Below are 18,499 nucleotides of genomic sequence, written 5' to 3' on the forward strand. Positions count from 1 at the left end.
CAATATATTTATTACACATACAAATTCAGGCTCTAGGCACTCAGAGTGAGTAAGCTCTTGCTGACTAGGACAGTTGTGGCTCCTGACACCAACAGTTGTTTCAAATGTTTGCGTGTTTGCCCAGTGGGTCACTAGTGGTTTCTCTGAGTCCTCCCCACCAATCTGAAGTCACAGATACTGCTCCGTCTGTTCCTGGGTTAACATTTTGCAAACACACGCTGCTGCTTTGGGTATTACTCTGCTTGAATAATTCTGTTCATTAATGTCGACACCTGAAAAATGTGAAGGACTGTCTCGTCTCTGGGCATGTCAGCTTATGCTAATGGAGCTGCATATCAAGGACATCTATTTTGTCACTTTCAGGGAAGGCAAAGGTACTAACAGGTGATTGTGGTGTGAATGATTTATGCAGAGCCTCTATCTCCTCAGTAATCAAAGATGGGGAGTGATGAGAACAGAAAATTATCATGTGGGCCCTTCATGCTGGTTTGAATATTGAAATTTCAATCCAGTTAACTCCTTCGGTGGTATTTGTTTTATTCCCTAAGAACAAAAACATCTACCACATTTTACTTTTGCTACTCAAAAGATATACTTGCATGATTCTGTTTTCACTTGCTAGTCATTATCTTTAACGCAACATAAGGAAAAGTTTTCAAAAGAAACCCTGAAAAAACTGAGAAAAACAGAGGGGGAGAAAAGGATGTTTTTTTTCTCCCTTCTGGGGTCCCTAACCTACTGCCTGTGATTGCCTGAGCGGATGGCCGAGTCCAGATCCTGTCTGCCGGGCGTCCTCTGATAAACCGCGCCGCCTGCCCCAGTTTCTCTTCGAAGACGGCCGTGACAGAACACATCGCGTATCTTCTAGGTTTCCTCTACGCCCAGAACAGCACCAAGCGCAGCATCAAAGAGCGGCTCAGGAAGCTCTTGCCCTGCTCAGCCGCCAAAACGTCGTCTCCTGCTGTTCAAAGCAAGTTCCCTTTTCTTCCCCCCCAAACTGTTTACTTGTTCTGTTTGTTTAGGTCTGCATGCATTGCAGTTCTCTGCTTCTAAAAAGAATCAATACATTATATCCTACAAAACCAACTCTGTTGATATACTCCTGTTTACCTAAATGTGCAGGAGAACTTTTGTGTGTTGATGAGGCAGGTGCATCCTGTTTGGCAGGTAGACAGGCAGCACCGCATTCGTGACAGGAGTCTAGGCTTCAAAACGTTTGAAGATTTTGTTTGATCTGAGGGGTAAGGACTAAAGTCAGATAACTCTTGGATTCCCGTTGCCTAACTTATTAGCGGAACGGCTGTATCATTTTAAAGTATATTATTACCTTGTAAACTTCTTGACTCGCATACATGCATTTGGTATGGTAATTTAGATACTTCCAAACTTCAGAAATATCATCAAGTTCAAAAAACTACTGTAAAGTAGAAAACATTTACACAAATGTGACTTTCTTTTTTGCTTAATTTCTACCTGTATCAATCAGGGTTCTCTAGAAAAACAGAACCAATATATGCATATACATTTGTATATGTATACATGCTTATACACAGAAACATGCACATACATATACATATGCACATGTACAAACATATACATACATATTCATATTCATATACATATACATCCTTTATATACAAACACAAACAGATATAAAAATATTTATTTTAAGGAATCGGTTCACGCGACTGTGGAGGTTGGCAGGCTGACAGGCTGGAAACTGAGGCAGGATGTGATGTTGCAGTCTTGAGACAGAATTTCTCGTTCTCCAGGAAACCTCAGTTACTGCCTCAGTCTTTTCGGTTGATTGAATGCGGTCCACCCACGTTATCCAGGGGAATCTTCTTTACTGAAAGCCAACTGATTGTAGATTTCAATCCCGTGTGCAAAATATCTTGACAGTAACTGAAATTAGTGTTTGATTGCATAAGTGGGTGCTCTAGCCTAGCCAAGTTGACACATAAGACTAATCATCTTACTCTCCATTTTCTCTTTCTCTCCAATTGTGTGCCATTCTTAAGGAGTAGAAAAAAAGAGGATCTCTAAAGGGAAACCCTTTTTTTTCTTTTTTAAGATGCTATAGATAATTTACAATGACACTTGACAAATACTCTGTGTTCACAAATATTTTTTAAGACATGATTTTTTTTCAAGCAAGTGTTAGAATCAGACAGACGAGGTGGTATTCTTTGCCAGTGAAGAAGCAAAATACTAAGAAGCTAGGTGAGACATTTTAGGTGAGGGCTCTAACTCAGGTCTTTATCTACTCTCTTTATATTTGGCCACACCGTTTTGTAGGAACCGAGGGACTCATATAATGATTCGAAAATGTGAATGCCCTAAAATTTCACGAGTGTCCACAAAAGAAATGGAGAAAATATAGAACGTACCTCAAAGAACCCAATACACCCAGTCAAAAGTCCCAGAATAGAATAGTAATTTATTTCAGTGGCACTGACCAAAGGTAATATATCATCATCATAAGATTTAATTAATTCACTTATTCATTCAACACATATTTATAATATGTCAGTTCCTGTTCCTGCATTGGGAGGGAGAGTAGTAAATAAAACAGTGTTTAAAAAGCCCTGACTTACTAGAACATTCCGTGGAGAGAGGGGATAAGATTACTTTTATTAGTAATAATCCTATATACAAAATAATGAAAATTATGGTTGAGGAATATTGCTTTGATTTTTTTTCCTTTGTTGCACACACATGCACAAACAAAACATACATGTCATTGGCAACCTAGAAGGCCATGATCAAGAACAATGCCAAAACCCTAGTCCTATATGATAATGAAGCTGTAGATATTTTTATTGCTAATTTACAATAGATTAGTGAATGCTGGTTGTTATAACCATTGCTTTTATCCTTTCGAGTTGGAAACAAAATTGCCAATTTTCCAGATATTTACCAGCAATATAGTCGTTTGTACAAAGCAGACCAGTAAAATGTAACTTTCAAATGGATCTCTATATTCACACAGGGAAGAACAAAATTATCATGCCTTCTTAGTGCTCTTCCTGCACCAATATTTGGTAAAGCCCACAAATAAATGTTCATAGAGGATGCATGGCAATGTTTAACCCGAGTGTCAGGAAGAAGTAAGGACATTTCTTGAAAGACAAAAAAGGGAAGATTTGAAAAGATGAACAAAATAACACTAAAATCTGATATTTTTGTAAAATGGGATTTCACAGAACCAGCTGATATTGAACACACGCTAGATGTGGGCTATGATTTGTGGACTCCAAAAGGTCTCCAGGTATAAAGCTTCTGCTCCCAGTAACCACCAGTTTCCCCTTTAGTGACCCATCACAAGAAAACCCCAGCGAGTGGAAGTAAATTATTTGGAAAGGAGATCACATTTGTTCCATTGCTATGTTACTTTACAATGGTGTTTTCACTAGATTCTCCTCCATCTATGATCTGGGCCCTAAGCAGTTGGACACAGAACTGAAAAGATGATATGAGAATATGAGGCAAAATGCAGGTGGTTAGAGACACATACCACAGTGGCAGAGGACCCTAGGCCACCAGGAAGAAAAGCAGGGACACCACATGTCTCCATGCTGGACCTCACCCTGTGGTGAGGTGAGACTCGACTGGGCTAATTCAATGACCTGCAACGTGGCTGAGGAAATATCCTCCACCAGATCCCATGCAGCTTCAAGGGAATAAAGGGCTGATACTCATTCTAAAAAATTTTTTCTAGGAAAGCAGATAAGGAAGGGTTTTTCACTTTTCTTGGCAGAAATGTGAGATTTATCAATGTTATGCAAATAACAAAAGAAAAAATATAGTTTCTCCAGAAAAGCCTACACTCCTGCTGAGTTAAGGAGCACTTATATTCCCAAAATTAGAGAAGCTGTGAGTCGGAAGGGAGCATAGGAGGACATGGAGCCTCACCTCCTGCTTAGTTCCCAGACAGATCCTGTCATCACCAGGGGACAGCACGGCTTCTTCAGGAAGCCATCCATTTGGTAACAGCCTGCTTTAAGGAGGCTTCTTCCTTCCAGTGACCCCAAATCAGCTTTCCTTTGAACTTCCAACCACATCGGTCCCACTTGAGAGTCATGTGCAATGTCTGCCCCTTCTTCCACAGGACAGCCTTTCTCCTCCTCCTCCTCCTCCTCCTTGGGTGTTGGGAAGGTGAATGGTTTGTTTGTGAAAGTTACGTCCATGGAAGGAAATTTGGAAAGTGTAAAAATGGATAGGAAATCACTCACACACACACACACACACACACACTCATACCACACAAAACATTCATAATCCTACTATACCCCCTAACCTTGAAGTAACCATAAATAAGCAGTAATATCGTTTTTCATGGCTGCATGTGCATTAATGAAATCTCATCTATACCAAATTTTTATCTTTTTTTTACATTGCACACTTTCATCAATATTAACTTTGTTATTAAAACTCTGTAAAAGTCATTTTTAATGGTAAGCATAATATTACATTGCATATTTACCATATATTATTTTTTGACAAGATCCTGTGGCTTTTGGATATCTAGATTTTTCCCCCTTTTTACCTTTTACCTCATAACATAAATAGCACTGAGATAAACATATCTGTGCATATATCCAAGTACAAATATCTATATACATATACCTATGTATGTCTTTTAGATTATTCTCCCTCAAGTTTGGAATTTTTATATGAAAGAATTAAATTATGTGAATGCAAGCTTCCCAATGTATATTGGAAAACTGTTTTTTGAGTCAGCTTCTCAAATATTTAAAGACATCATACATTTCACCTCCTGAGCTTTTTGTTACATAGACTTAATATTCTCAATATTTGGAAATTATATGCATTTTATAGTCATCGGTTAAATGCAGGCTTAAACATTAGTTCTGCTGTTCGTACCTCAAATGAAAGCATTAAAGGAAGTAGCACATTACAAAGATTTTCTGCATGAAAAACCAATGACATTCTTAAATTTTTGAAAATCAAATGTATTGCTCATCTTTAACCAACAGCAAAAATTATAAGCCCAAACTCCTTATTTTAAACCACACATTTGACTCTGATGTTTGAGAAGGCTGTCAGACAAATATCAGAGTCCGACTGCCTTGGAAAGTTCTGGGGAACAACAAACACAATTTTGAAAGGAGATGACAGATCTGTGCAATGGCCTCCAATGGAGCAGCCTGGCTGGTGGCTGAGCAGGGGTGATGGATGTCATCTAGTGAGAATTAATGTCTTTCTCCCGACATTAGTAACTCCCCAACAAGAATGAGAAAAGAGGTAGTGACTAATGCTGGCAATACCTGGGCCATAAGTTAAGGATTAGTTTGTGCAAAACTCGGGCCCCATCCCGTGTAGCCAATTTCCCACTACTCTTAGAACACCCGTGCCAGGATGCAGATGAGCGCACCAGCCAGATGGAGTGTCCTGATCTCCACCGCTCAGCCCCACTCCCCGCGTTTCTTACCTCATTCATTGGTACCACTAACTGTGCAGATGCTGAAGTCAGAACCATCTTCCCTTCGTTTTATGCTCTCCCACCCACCATCTTATTGGGCACTAAGCTCTGGTCAATTTTCTCTGAAATAGCTTTTAAATTAACTTCTTTTCATCTCTTGTTGTAGGGCTCTTGCTCAGACCCTCATTATCATTTCCGAAAACTGCCAAAAGAGTAGAATGGAGGGAGCGTGGGCTTCATTGTCATCTGGCATGCATCTGAATTCTTGCTATTGTGCCCCTTGCTAAACAAAATGCTTGGGGTTATCCAGATGAATTCTCTGGCCCCTTAGTTTCCTTATTTTGTCATTCATTGCACAATACTTTTTTGAGAGACCGTGTGTGGCAAGCCCGATTCTAGGCACTGGCTTTGGAACAGAGAGTAGGACATATCACTTCACTTCCTTCATGGAGCTTTTATGAAAAGAAAGATGACAAACATGAAAATAAAGATAGTCTTAGGAATTGATGACTGTTATAAAGGAAGTAACACTATGGTAATATGATAGAAACTGAATGCAGGCAGAGGAGCTACTTTGCCTTGTTGACAGGGTGGCATTGAGACCGTAAAACAAGAAGAAGCCAGTAATGTGAGGGTCGGAAGGGAGAGTTTCAAGGAAGAGGAAGCAATAAGTGCAACGTTCCTAAGGAGGAAAGTCACATAGTTTATTCACAGTATCGAAAGAAAGACCCTGGTGATCATCAAAAAACTGGGTTGTTGTGAGCGCTAAACAAGATAATTCACATAAAGGACTTAGCACATGAAACATCACAGGTAGGAATATATGACAAGTATTCACTCAATCAGTACTCCCACTCACCTTCTGAGGCAGGTGTATTGTTTCCTCCCCAGATAATGGCTGAGAAAATTGAGGCACAGAGAAGTAAAACAACTTTCCCAATTGGCAGAGCTGGGGTTCTGACTCCAGGGCCTGCTGTCTCTTTCACATCCTCAGGCCGAGCTGGGGCATAGAAAGATAAAACGAATTACTTGATACAAATCGACATTTGTTTTTTTAAAGAAAAAGTATTGGTGCTCGCATAGAGTAGAGTAGCCAGGGATTTCTTGATACTAAAGCCGTTCATGAAAGAGCTAGTTAAACTCCTTAATCTTGCAGTTGTCTACTCAATATACACCTTTAGGTGTATATTGCATATATCGCATAAGGCATATATTTTATGATGCAAATCACAAATCTTCAAATTGGAAACTTGAGAAAGCACTAGGTCTGCCCTCTTACTCCAGGAAGGTGGAGCTTACACTCCTGTTTTACATTTCAAACAACTGTAGCCTGAAAATGTAATGGTTTGTGCTGAATCACACAACCAGAAGTCGGAATAAAACCTACACCCCAAGTCCCCTTTGTCCTATGATACAGATACTCTTGTTGAATGACTACAAAATATGGGACTGTCATATCAACAGAAGAATCCTTACTGGAAAAATTTAAAAAGAGCAAAGGCTAATTTCATGGAGTTGGCACATAGAAGGGTCCTTTGGACTAGATACTATCTAAGCAAAAGGTCGTCATATGCTAAATGTTATAAGTATTATAATGTATCATAACAACAACAATAATAATAGCCTATTATAAGTAATATACCCTATTTTTAAGAGGAAACTGAGGTCTAGAGAAGGGAAATAATTTGCTCGAAATCACAGAGTTTAACTCCAAGTCCAAGACTTTTTAGCACTAGAATTTTATGATTTGGTATCAGTCAGCGTCCAAGCAGAAAACACAAGGCCCACTTAAGTGAGGCAATTCAGAGGGGTTTAATAAAGGGATTATTTGCAAAGGTGTGGACAAGGTTTCTGGACCCAACAAGGTTGCTGAAGCAAACAAGGCTAGCAAGAGTGAAAGGGATTTATTTCTAGGCTGCCAGTTACCAGACAGTTGCCAGTTATAGCTATAGCTCCAGCTATCAGAGAGGGCTTCACAATAGCAACTCTGGCCCTTGGAAGAGGAATGCAGCCACTACCAACCCAGCGCCACCAAGGAGGGAGCCCAAAGAATAAAACTACAACTTCTTTCTTTTCCTCCTCTCTGATCTTTTATTGGGGCTTCCCATTGACCAAACCCAAGAGGAAGCCAGAGGGCAAGGAGTGCAGAGGACACCCATAAAGGCCAGCCTCCCAGACCCAGAGCAGCATGCAGAAGGACAGAGAGGGACTCAAGAGGCCAGATAGAGATGTTTTCCATATTCTGTATGTCTTGGGAGCCCGGAGTTGGGGATCTACAAGACCAACAATTCTCAGTCAGTCACACTGCTCGCTCTTCTTCTTATAAGATTTATTCCCAATTCTATGACACCTTGAAGGCTGACAACTTGCCCAAACATGTATATTGATATTGAGTAGAGAATTATAGGGTTAAGAAATTTAACTAGTTGGTTTATGAATGGCTTAGTATCAAGAAATCCCTAGCTATTCTACTAGGTGTGAACACCAATGTTTTTCTTTAAAAAAAAATAAGTGCTGTCAAGTCTGTGGCTATATCTCTTCATTGAATAACGGAGTAATTTACTGTATCTCTCCATTCCCCAATTTTTTTTCTAAAGTAACTATTTTCTATATTTATCCAAAGGACATTATGGTGAAAGAGATTACTTACTGCATAATAATGGTAAGGAACAAATGCAAAAAACTAAAATAATAAACAATTATATGTGTGTTTATATTTATATACATGTTTTATTTAACTTTGCTTCATAATAACATCTACTCAGTAAAATCTTAGTGCCCTCATTCAACCAAAACAATTGATTCACCAAATTAAAGCCTCCTTTCAGGATTTTTTGTTGTTGATTTGAGCAGATGGGAGAGCAAATGCAACAAGGTTATCGTGAGCCTAGACTACTCATAACCCATAAGGCACCATCAGCATATTGCCTTGTGGAATTGCAAAACATAATTTCCTAACTTTACTTTGGATTTTTGGTATCAAATATGGCATACCATTTTAGTGTTGTGTTTTTCTTGGTAGCATATTGATCATGGAAAGTTTCAGATGCCTCTCTTGGCTGAGAAACCATCAACATCTGGCTGTTGGCAGATTTGTTTTCCAAAAAGTGAGTTGAACTGCCAACATGATACCAATTAAAAATACAACAGTAACCTCCAGGAAATTAAAAAAAAAATGTTTAACCTTCTGACAATTAATTAATCTCATGTTAACTCCTTAGTGACTTTAGCTAAAAACTTTGATCTGAGCATACAGTCAGGAAAAATTTTGGAGAAACAGAAGCATAAATCATAATGACTTATAAACTAAATCTGCAAGTATAAATCAAGGCCCTTAAATGTCATCATCTGTATAAGCTCAAAAAATGTTATGACAGAATTCTCTCATGTTATTGTTATTTATTTAACAACCATCTACCACTTACTGTGTGGCTGATACAATTCTAAGTGCTGTGCACAGTTTAATAATAATGCTATTGGATGGACATTCTTTATTATTTCCATTTTACAAAATAGCCACATGAGGGATGAGAGGTTAGTTAACTTGCTCGAATCACCTCATTAGTAGAAGGTGTGGGTGCAGGGAGAGAGGTTGAATCCAGCAATTGAGCTCCAGAGTCTTTGCACTTAACCAGTTCTCTAGTTATGGTCATTGTTTTGGTCGGTTTACAAAAATAAAGAAGACAGAGTCTCTTTCTACTCACCTACTCAACATGGAACACCCTTGCATAGCTTGTATTGTCCAGAGATTGTGGTGGCCTCCTGGCCGAGTTGTTTCCCCTCTCCAACCTCAGTCCAACCACGTACAAATGAGAAGTACAGACTGCGTCTCAAGTCTCAGTACAGATCTAACATTGCAGGAGCTAGTGAGATGGCATTGCTTATTTCTGGCTATGACAAATGGATGTTTGAAAGCTAGCATGTGATTTCCTTTTTTCATGGTACCTCACTACTCATGAAAGCAGAATGTGGGAGAAGTTAGAAATGCCATTTAACCCAGATTTAATAACAACAGGTAGTATCACTTAATTTACTGTAAACTATGTGCTTTATGAATTAGAATAGTTGTCCCATCCCTTTGTATGTTCTTTTACTGGTTTTAAAATTCTTTCTCTTGATTATCTCAATTCACCCTCATAATTCTCCTGGGAGAATGACAGATCACAGGGGTTAGAGTCTTCATTTAACAAAGTAAAAAAAAACGGAGAGATAAGCAGCTCGTCCAATGTTTCATAGATATTTAGCAACAAATAAGAAAGGGGGCGCTCCTTTTCCCAGGCCATCACGTATCTACTAGGGATTTTCATTAAGTCAAGAATGAGTCTTGGAAAGCCAGAGACAGGAGTTCCAGGACAGTAGTTTCCTGTTGGCAGGTTCAGTAGATTTCACATCTACATAACACACATTAATAGAGCATTAACTATGTGAACAATACAAGTGCCAGAAACAGGAGAACACATAGATTACTACATCTGAAGGCTGACTCTGTGCTGATACAAACAGACATGTATGTAGATCACTCAGGTACAATGAATACAAATAAAATGTTATGAGAGGCAATACTAGAGAGGTATTAGTGTAAGAAATTACAAAGCGGTAATAGTAGGATTAGTCTACTTGACTCAAATCCTGGTTCTGTGAATAATTAGCTATGGAAATATTAGGTAAGTTGCTTACCCTTTCTGAGCTTCAATTTCCTCATGTGTAAGGTGGAAATAATAGTAGCAAATATTATATGTTTGCTCAAATGATTAAATGAGCACGTGAAGTGTTTGCAATAGTGACTGGCTAGTAGCAGTCAATAAAGGTTGGCTGCTGATGCTGTTCTTCTATACATACTATGACAATCATGATTATTATGAGATTGCGTCTCACCTCGGCGCATTTCTCAAAAAGGTAATATTTCATCAGAGCCCTTGGGAGAAGAATCGTCATTTCACTGGTGATACAAAAAGGAGGAGGAGCTTTCTAAGTTCTTTCAAAGATGAGGCAGAAGGAATGAGAAGTAGGGAAGGGAAGCAGCCTGGGAGAGTGAGCTGGACCAGAGTTTAAAGGTCCCAGCTGCCAGCATGAGTGTGGACTTAACAGTAAAGAAAAGCAATGGGAAGTCAGCCAAGGCTTTTACTTGTTTATTTTTATTTCAGGTTTATTGAGTTATTTGACATACAAAATTGTAAAATATTTAAAGTGTACATCATGGTGATATGATATTTGTATACATTGTGAAAAGATTCCCCCATCTAGTTAATTAACATATCCATCACTTCACATATTTGTTGTTTTGTGTGTATGAGAACGTTTAAGTTCTACTCTTAGAAAATTTCAATTATATAATACAGTGTTGTCGACTATAGTCACCATGTTTTACGTTAGATCCTCAAACCTTATTAATCTTACAGCTGAAAGTTTGGTCAACTTCACCCTATTTCCCTCCACCCCTGGCCCTTGGCAATCAGTTTTTTATTCTGTCTGTATGAATTTGACTTTTATTTGTTAATTATTATTTTTAAGAGTCTTCATATAAGCGATACCATAAAGTATGTCTCTTTCTCTATCTGGCTTATTTAACTTAGCATAAGTCCCCGAAGGCCCACTTACATTGCTACAAATGGCTGAATTTGCTCCTCTCTTTTGGCTGAATAATATCCCATTGTATATCTTTTCCTTATCCATCATCTGTTGATGGACACAGGTTGTTTCCATATCTTAGCTACTATGAATAATGCTGCAGTGAACAAGGGAGTGCAGATATCTCTTCAATATTCTGTTTTTATTTCCTTTTGGTCAAAATGGGGAACGAATCCTTGTTTTGATTGGGTTTTGAGGTGACTAAAACCAGCCAGCAGTTGGGAAAGCTGGATGCCAGTCCAGCTTTAGATGAGTCAATGGTGAACTTGAAGTCAGGGAAAAGACAGGCAAAGGATCAAATGCAATGTTTGACATGACGTGGATACGGTGTCAAAACTGTCAGCAACAGCTGGTTGAGTACTGAGGTATGAATCAAGAAACCAACCAAAACTCATACTGAAAAAATGATCCCCAAATAAATCATATAACCTCCACTTCAATGAGAGAACTAAACGAAGACATTAAATCACTAACCCAGATCTCACAATTACTCGGTGTCAAAGGAGGAATTTTACCTCAAACGGTGTAATGCCATAGCTTGCAGTCTTACCACTGGACTTCCCTGCCTACAGGTGAGGACAAATGCCTAAACTGTGCCTTAGAAGGGCATAGTCAGAGAAGGGAGAGGATGGACTTGAAACACACGGTGAAGGTGTAATTGGAAACAATGGGGAAAAATTGATGGTGTCGAGTGAAAGATAGGAAATGGATGCGATTCCGCCAAAAGGATACTGACAACATTAAGCAAGATAAGGAACAGAGAAGGTCATGGAAGTTAAGAAAAAGTGATCATTTTATTTTAGATGTGTTGCCTTAAAATGTCTGAAGAATACAAACCATTCCTGACATAACCTTTATTGCTGATAGATGTATTTTTTTTTCAGGTTATCTGTATGATGAAACATTTTTCTTCCTACTTGATTTTTTCACTATTTTCTATTGATTTTAGCCAAAAGGGGTAGAGTGATGACTATTTATAAGGAGCTACGTAGAAGTTTAGAGAAACAAAAGCCTTCTCTGTTTTTTTCCTCTTTTATTAATGATTTCATAATTGGTCACTCATGTAGTTTCTAATAGAAGTCATAAATACCTATTTTCTATTTGCATAAACCTAAAAAGTAATATTTGAGCTAAACATGAGTCCAGTCAATGCCGGCTTCTGCTGATTTCCTTTAGACACTGATATGAGCCTCACATTTCAAGCAAACTCAATTTTACAGCCACCAGGTCTACAAAATACACAGCATTGTTATGTTATCTGCTTAGATTGAAGGGTTAAAATTTAGCCTCCTTACTTTCAAATTGCTTTCTTATCATTGGAAATAGAACAACAACTGCAATGTGCAGAAGCTCATTACAGAAGAGCTGGCCCATCTCTGCTTGTAAGCTTCCAGAAAAAAAAAAGGAGAAGGAGAAGAAAAAAAAAATTTCTGGAGATGAACTGACAGAGAAAACCTTACTCACTTTCAGTAAAACATTCTCAGTGGAGACTTTGGGTAGAAAAACAATTCCACAGCACATTGTAGTGTTTTCCGAGTCTGCTCGGAGGTAGGCAAATTTGCCAGTGAGTGTTCCTGGACGTAATAAAAATCACATTTAATATATCTTAGTGACAGTGTAGATTTAATTAATGCTTTAGGTGAGATGTCAGAAGGGTTGGAGGCAAAATCATCATAATAATAGCAGAAAGCATGCATATAGATTCTATCGTATACCATACACTATGAAAAATTCTTTACATACATTATTCCATTTACTCTTTAGAGTTAATGTTCAAGCGCTGTTATTATCATCATCTAAGAATTGAGGAGAATAAGAATTTGAGGTTTTAAGCAACTAACCCCAATTATATAGCTATTAAGCGACAGAGCTGGGATTCATGCCCAGGTCATTTAGTCATTTGACAGATTATTATCAGTACCTATCACATGGCAGGAATTATCCTACATGCCCAGGATGCAACCGTGAATAAACCAAACATAGATCCCGTCCGCCGAAAGCTTTTACTCTAGTATGGGAGATGAAGCAGAGCCTGTGCAATAAATTTCCCATTTATTTATTTATTTATTCATTCATTCATTCATTCATTCATTTTCAATTTTAAGAAGTTAGACATTTATATAATCTATGAAGTAATCTCCCCAATTTAACCTAGCACTCATCTGGCACCAGACACAACCATTACAATAATATTGACTGTATACCCTATGCTGTACTCTAAATCCCCATGACTGTTTTGTAACTAATTCGTACTTCATCTCTTCACCTTTTTCACCCAAGCCCTCAACTCTCCTTCCCTCTGGTAATCACCAGTTTGTTCTCTGTATCTGTGAGTCTGTTTTCATTTAGTTTGTTCATTTCTTTTGTTCCTTAGAGTCCACATAATAGCAGAAAGTGAAATCATATAGTATTTATCTTTCTCTGTCTGACTTTTTTCACTCAGCATAATACCCTATAGATCCATCCATGTCATTGCAAATGGTAAGAGCTCAATTTTTATGACAGAGTAATATTTCATTGTACATATGAACTATTATTTTTTCCCAGCTGTCTACAGATGGGCACTTAGGTTGCTTCCATATCTTGGCTATTGTGAATAGCACTGCTGTGAAGATAGGGGTGGATCGATCTCTACGAACGGGTGTTTTATTTTGTTTTGTTTTAAATAAGCACCTAGAAGTGCAATGGGTTGGTCAAAAGTTAGTTCAATTTTAAATTTTTTGAGAAAACTCCAAACAGTTTTCCAGAGTGGCTGTATCAATTTTCAATCCCACCAACAGTGTATGACGGTTCCCTTTTCTCTATATCCTCACCAGCATTTGTTGTTTTTTTGATTTATTGTTGATAGACAAGCTGACAGGTGTGAAGTGATAGCTTATTGTGGTTTTAATTGGCATTTCTCTGATGAATAGTGACCTTGAGCATCTTTTCATATGTCTATTGGCCATCTCTATATCCTCTTTGGAGAATTACCTATTCAGGTATTTCTGCTCATTTTTAATTGGATTGTTTTGTTGTTGTTGTTCTTGAGTTGTATGAGTTCTTTATAAATTTTGGACATTAACCCCTTATCAGATGTATTGTAGGTAAATATCTTCTCTCATTCAGTAGGTTGTCTTTTAGTTTTGTTGATGGTTTCCTTTGCTGTGCAAAACTTTTTAGTTTAATGTAGTCCCATTTGTTTATTTTGTTGTGGTGGTGATGGTTTCCCTTGTCCGAGGAGACATATCAGAAAAAAATTACTAATAGCAATATCGGAGAGTTTACTGCCTATGTTTCCTTCCAGAAGTTTTATGATTTGGGGTTTTACATTTAAGTCTTTAATCCATTCCTAGTCTATTCTTGTATATGGTGCAAGAAGGTGGTCCAGTTTCATTTTCTGGCATGTATCCATCTAGTTTTCCTAACACCATTTGTTGAAGAGAATGTCTTTACCCCACTATATATTCTTGCCTCCTTTGTCATAGATTAGATGATCGTATAGGCAATACATTTTCATGACTTATTGCTTCAGGGAAGCTTTCTTCCCTGATTCTCTGAGGTCATATCCAACTTAATCTCCACTTGGTGACACAAGGGGAGAGTCTATGATGTTTACCATGACTACAGCATCTTAGTCCCATTAAGATGAGTTTAGGCACCATTATTTGGGAGGCATAATTCATCCAAGCTTCCCCTAGCTACTGAGGGAAAAAACAACTCAAAGAAAGACACCACTTTCCCATGGACAAATGTTTTAAAACATGAAGAATATGTGAAAATCATGCCTGTGTTAAGTATAGCCATGCAGCTCAGCTATTTTCTTCTTGATTAAAATGCCACCATGAGCAGGAAGCTTCAAGACAAAATTTCCAGGAGGGAACACCCATCATCAAGAGTAATTCTTAAAAACTGGATAATTTCTGAGTTGGTCCTCTCCTGGGCTTGCCTACAGCAGAATCACCAAAATTCTCTGGCCTAATGTCTTTATATATTCCTTCACTTAAAAAAAAACAAAAAAACAAAAAAACAATTACTCTTCTCTGTCAACACTCACTCCCTTAGTGATCTCACTGAGTTTCATGATCTTAAATATAACTCTGACATTTACATCTTTAGCTCAGACTGTACTCCTCAACTCCAGACCCATATATCCATCCGTTCAGTGACAGCTCGACTTGGATGTCCTATTAGGGACTCTTTCACTAGAATTTAAGGTCTATGAGAGCAAGGATTTTGTCCTTTTTGTTTATTTCAGTGTCTTCAGTGCCTTGAGATGTGCCTGGCTCATAATAGACACTCAATAAATATTGAATGAATGAATGAATGGATGAACTATCTCTAATGTCCAGAGCCATGCTAGGTGTCAGTAGTAAAAAGATAACTGAGATAAGTCTCTTGCCTCCAGATATCCACATTTCACACAGAAGAATGACAGATAATCAAGCAGGTCAATGAGATACAAAGCAATCAGAGCCAACAACACACAAGTGCACAAGCTGCATGGAAGTCTGAGGAGGCCTCTCCTCCGTGAAGTCCTGTCCCCGATGAGATGAACTTTAAAGAGAATAGGGAGAGATGGTTGAGAAGAAAGAAAGGCAGATCCATGGAGAGGAAGTAGTGTAAGCAAAAGGTTACAAGTTAATGATGCAGGCTTTGTTTAGAGAATAGCCAATTATCTGAGATATTACATCAAAAGGTGTGTGAGAGGAAAGGGCAGGCAATAAAGCTAGGTTATTGCTTCGAATTCCATTCCAAAAATGGTCCTTAACCTCATGTCAATACCAAACTGGAACGGTACAAAGGTCCCAAAGGGAGTTTAGGTGTCCAGTGGATTCTACTATCATTAGTTGGTCAGTGCAGAGTCTCTGGGAAAAAAAAAAAACATGCTAGGTGCAATTTTGGGGGCAAGGGCTTTGGTGAATGATGGAATAATCTTTAGTGTGTGTCCTTGAGCAAGTTAGTCAACCTCAGCATACCTCAATTTATCCTGCTAAAATAAACAAGATAATACTCTCCTTGAAGGACTTCTTAATAATTAAATGAGATGGTAATAATTGACATTTTAAACACCATGCACCACACTCTATTTTAAATGCTTTTTACACATTCTTTTATTTCAATTTCTTGACAATTCTTTGCAGTAGGTCCTATTATTATATTTCTTTTATGGATGAAGTATAGAGAGACTAAGCACCTTGCACAAGGTCACACATCCAACAAGAGGCAAAAAAGGGATTCAAACTCAAGAAGTGTAGTAACAGAGATCTCATTCCTGAAGATTCTAAAACAATGACTCTAGTAAGTATGCAATAAACATTAATAATCAAAATTACTCCCCTTTATTGATTAATTAGTATATGTCAGTAAGTAATTCAAACAATCTCTCAAAACAACTTTATGAAATTGATACAAGTATTATATCCCAGTTTATAGATTTTAAAATTGAGGCATGGAGACGTTAAACACAGGATCCTGGGACAGAGTTGAGAAAGAGAAACAGGAAAAAACAAAAACTTGGAGAAACAATAATTCACCAGAATGAATGCTCCCAGGCACTGTTCTGCTTATTACATCATAGGTGATACTAGATGTTAATGTAATTAATACTAATACCGTTACAATCTCAACGACATTATGATTGAGTGTTGACTGTGCTCCAGACACACGTACCATCTTATTTAATACTCACAGTCACCCTATACTGTAATATTAGGTATGATTTTATGCTCATTTTTATGCTAGTGACATAGGAGAGAATTAAGGGACTCAGTTTTACTAATTTATTCTCATTACACAATAAATGTCCACCTGGCATTGGGCCTAAACTAGATTTAACTTAGAAGGAACATAACAAAACCGAACTCACTGCTCATTTTTTCAAATACTCCGTTTTAAACATGGCCACGATGGACATGTGTTTTGTGGCAGAATGTTACCGCCACCACTGATATTTAGTTTCAAAACATCCCCCTACTATGCCATCAAGAATGTGTTATTACTAAACTTACCCAAACTCTTTTTAACTTCCTAGATCATAGATCCTACCTATTTTGTCTGCTTTCTACAGCATCACATAACACAGTAGCATTTTATGAATCGGGCATTATATTTTGCAAAAATAAAGATTTTCAACTATATATTCCTTTACAATAGGTTTTTTTAATGTAAAATTTTAATTAACAGTCATTTTAAAATGTGACCTGCATGTAAACCTTCTTAAATAAAGTAAATTGAATAAAACTCTTTCCTAGTAATTAACAACCACAACTGGTCACGGACTATTTTATTGTAATTATTATTTGCTGTGATAGTCTCATGTGCCTTTCCAATTTCATGTTCCCTCCTTTGTTCCCAGGCCATCAGCTGTCACTTCTAGCCTTTAGAAATCAGAAAACTTATGTTTAAATCCTGACTCCATAACTTCCTATTTTTATGTCCTTTGTAAGTTACACATTCCTTTCACCACGGATTTCCACTCCTACGAAAGCCAGAGTGACAATATTTATTATGCACAGAGGAATCATAATGTTTAGCAATAATGACAAAAGCAAAAATAATTTGGCATCCTACGAAGAGCTGGATGTCAAATGTTAGATGTTATTCCTATGGTTCATGGGCTCCTACTAGTGTGTGCCTCTCCTCCCCCACCCCACCTGCTTCTGATGTGGACTCAGAGCTTATTAAAATTGTGACTGCGGTGAAGATGAGGACACTGTGACAGGCATTTGTCAAAGCACTGCACTAGGGAGTCAAGGAGACCGGGGTCTACGCCCAGTTCTGCCACTGATGTGTGCATGGGTCTGATTTGCAGCCACTAAAGCTGAGGCTCTGTGTTTAAATGTGCATTTACAAAGTAAGGGGGTAGATTTCAGGCCACTTTCAACGTTAACATAACTCCAGTTTTTGCTTAGAGCCCTTTTGTTACTAATTTTCTGATTCTTGGTTGGGCGTGTGATTTCTAGATAAATGGGGCATCGTCCTCCCTCTTTTTCTATAAGGGGCAGACAGAATAGTGAATTACACGAACCCTGGAACCAGACTCTCCAGAGTTCACACTCTGGCTCTGCTGCTGTATGACCATGGACAAGTTACCTAATCTCTCTGTGCCAGTGTCGTCATTTTGAGAACAGAATACGGTGTGCAGATGGGAATTTTATAAGTTAATAAATGTAAAGTGCTTACACGAGCAAAAGCTCTATAAAAATTCAGGAGGAACCCTTTTGTTCGGGCATTTTTGATTTTGTAAACTACCATGAACTATCTTTCTTCACCTCTCTCCTCGTCTGACTCCTTTTTAAAATTTCTCTTTGATCATAGTTCCTCTCAGCTGTTGCTTTTCCTGGCGACAAGAAAATCCTAGAATATCCATCTTTTCAGTCTGCTTCTATGTGCACGTTCAATCACATTCCCTGTTTCCTTCTCTCCCGACTTCAGAGTTTTATT

The 18,499-nt window shown here is 38.0% G+C and overlaps 1 protein-coding gene across 5 annotated transcripts in view; it reads left to right on the top strand.

The window, feature by feature from the left end:
- Window positions 1-18,499, top strand: part of KCNIP4 (potassium voltage-gated channel interacting protein 4) — a 950,399-nt gene that overhangs the window by 848,542 nt on the left and 83,358 nt on the right. Inside the window, exon 2 of one of the 5 annotated variants that reach the window (XM_006918962.2) lies at window positions 869-970. The exons of the other annotated variants lie outside the window; for them this stretch is intronic. Coding sequence (XP_006919024.1) covers window positions 869-970 — 102 coding nt within the window. The remainder of the gene's footprint in view (window positions 1-868; window positions 971-18,499) is intronic. 5 annotated transcript variants of the gene reach the window in all.

The sequence above is a fragment of the Pteropus alecto genome, unplaced genomic scaffold (assembly GCF_000325575.1).
Source record: "Pteropus alecto unplaced genomic scaffold, ASM32557v1 scaffold5, whole genome shotgun sequence".
Taxonomy (NCBI): Eukaryota; Metazoa; Chordata; class Mammalia; order Chiroptera; family Pteropodidae; genus Pteropus; species Pteropus alecto.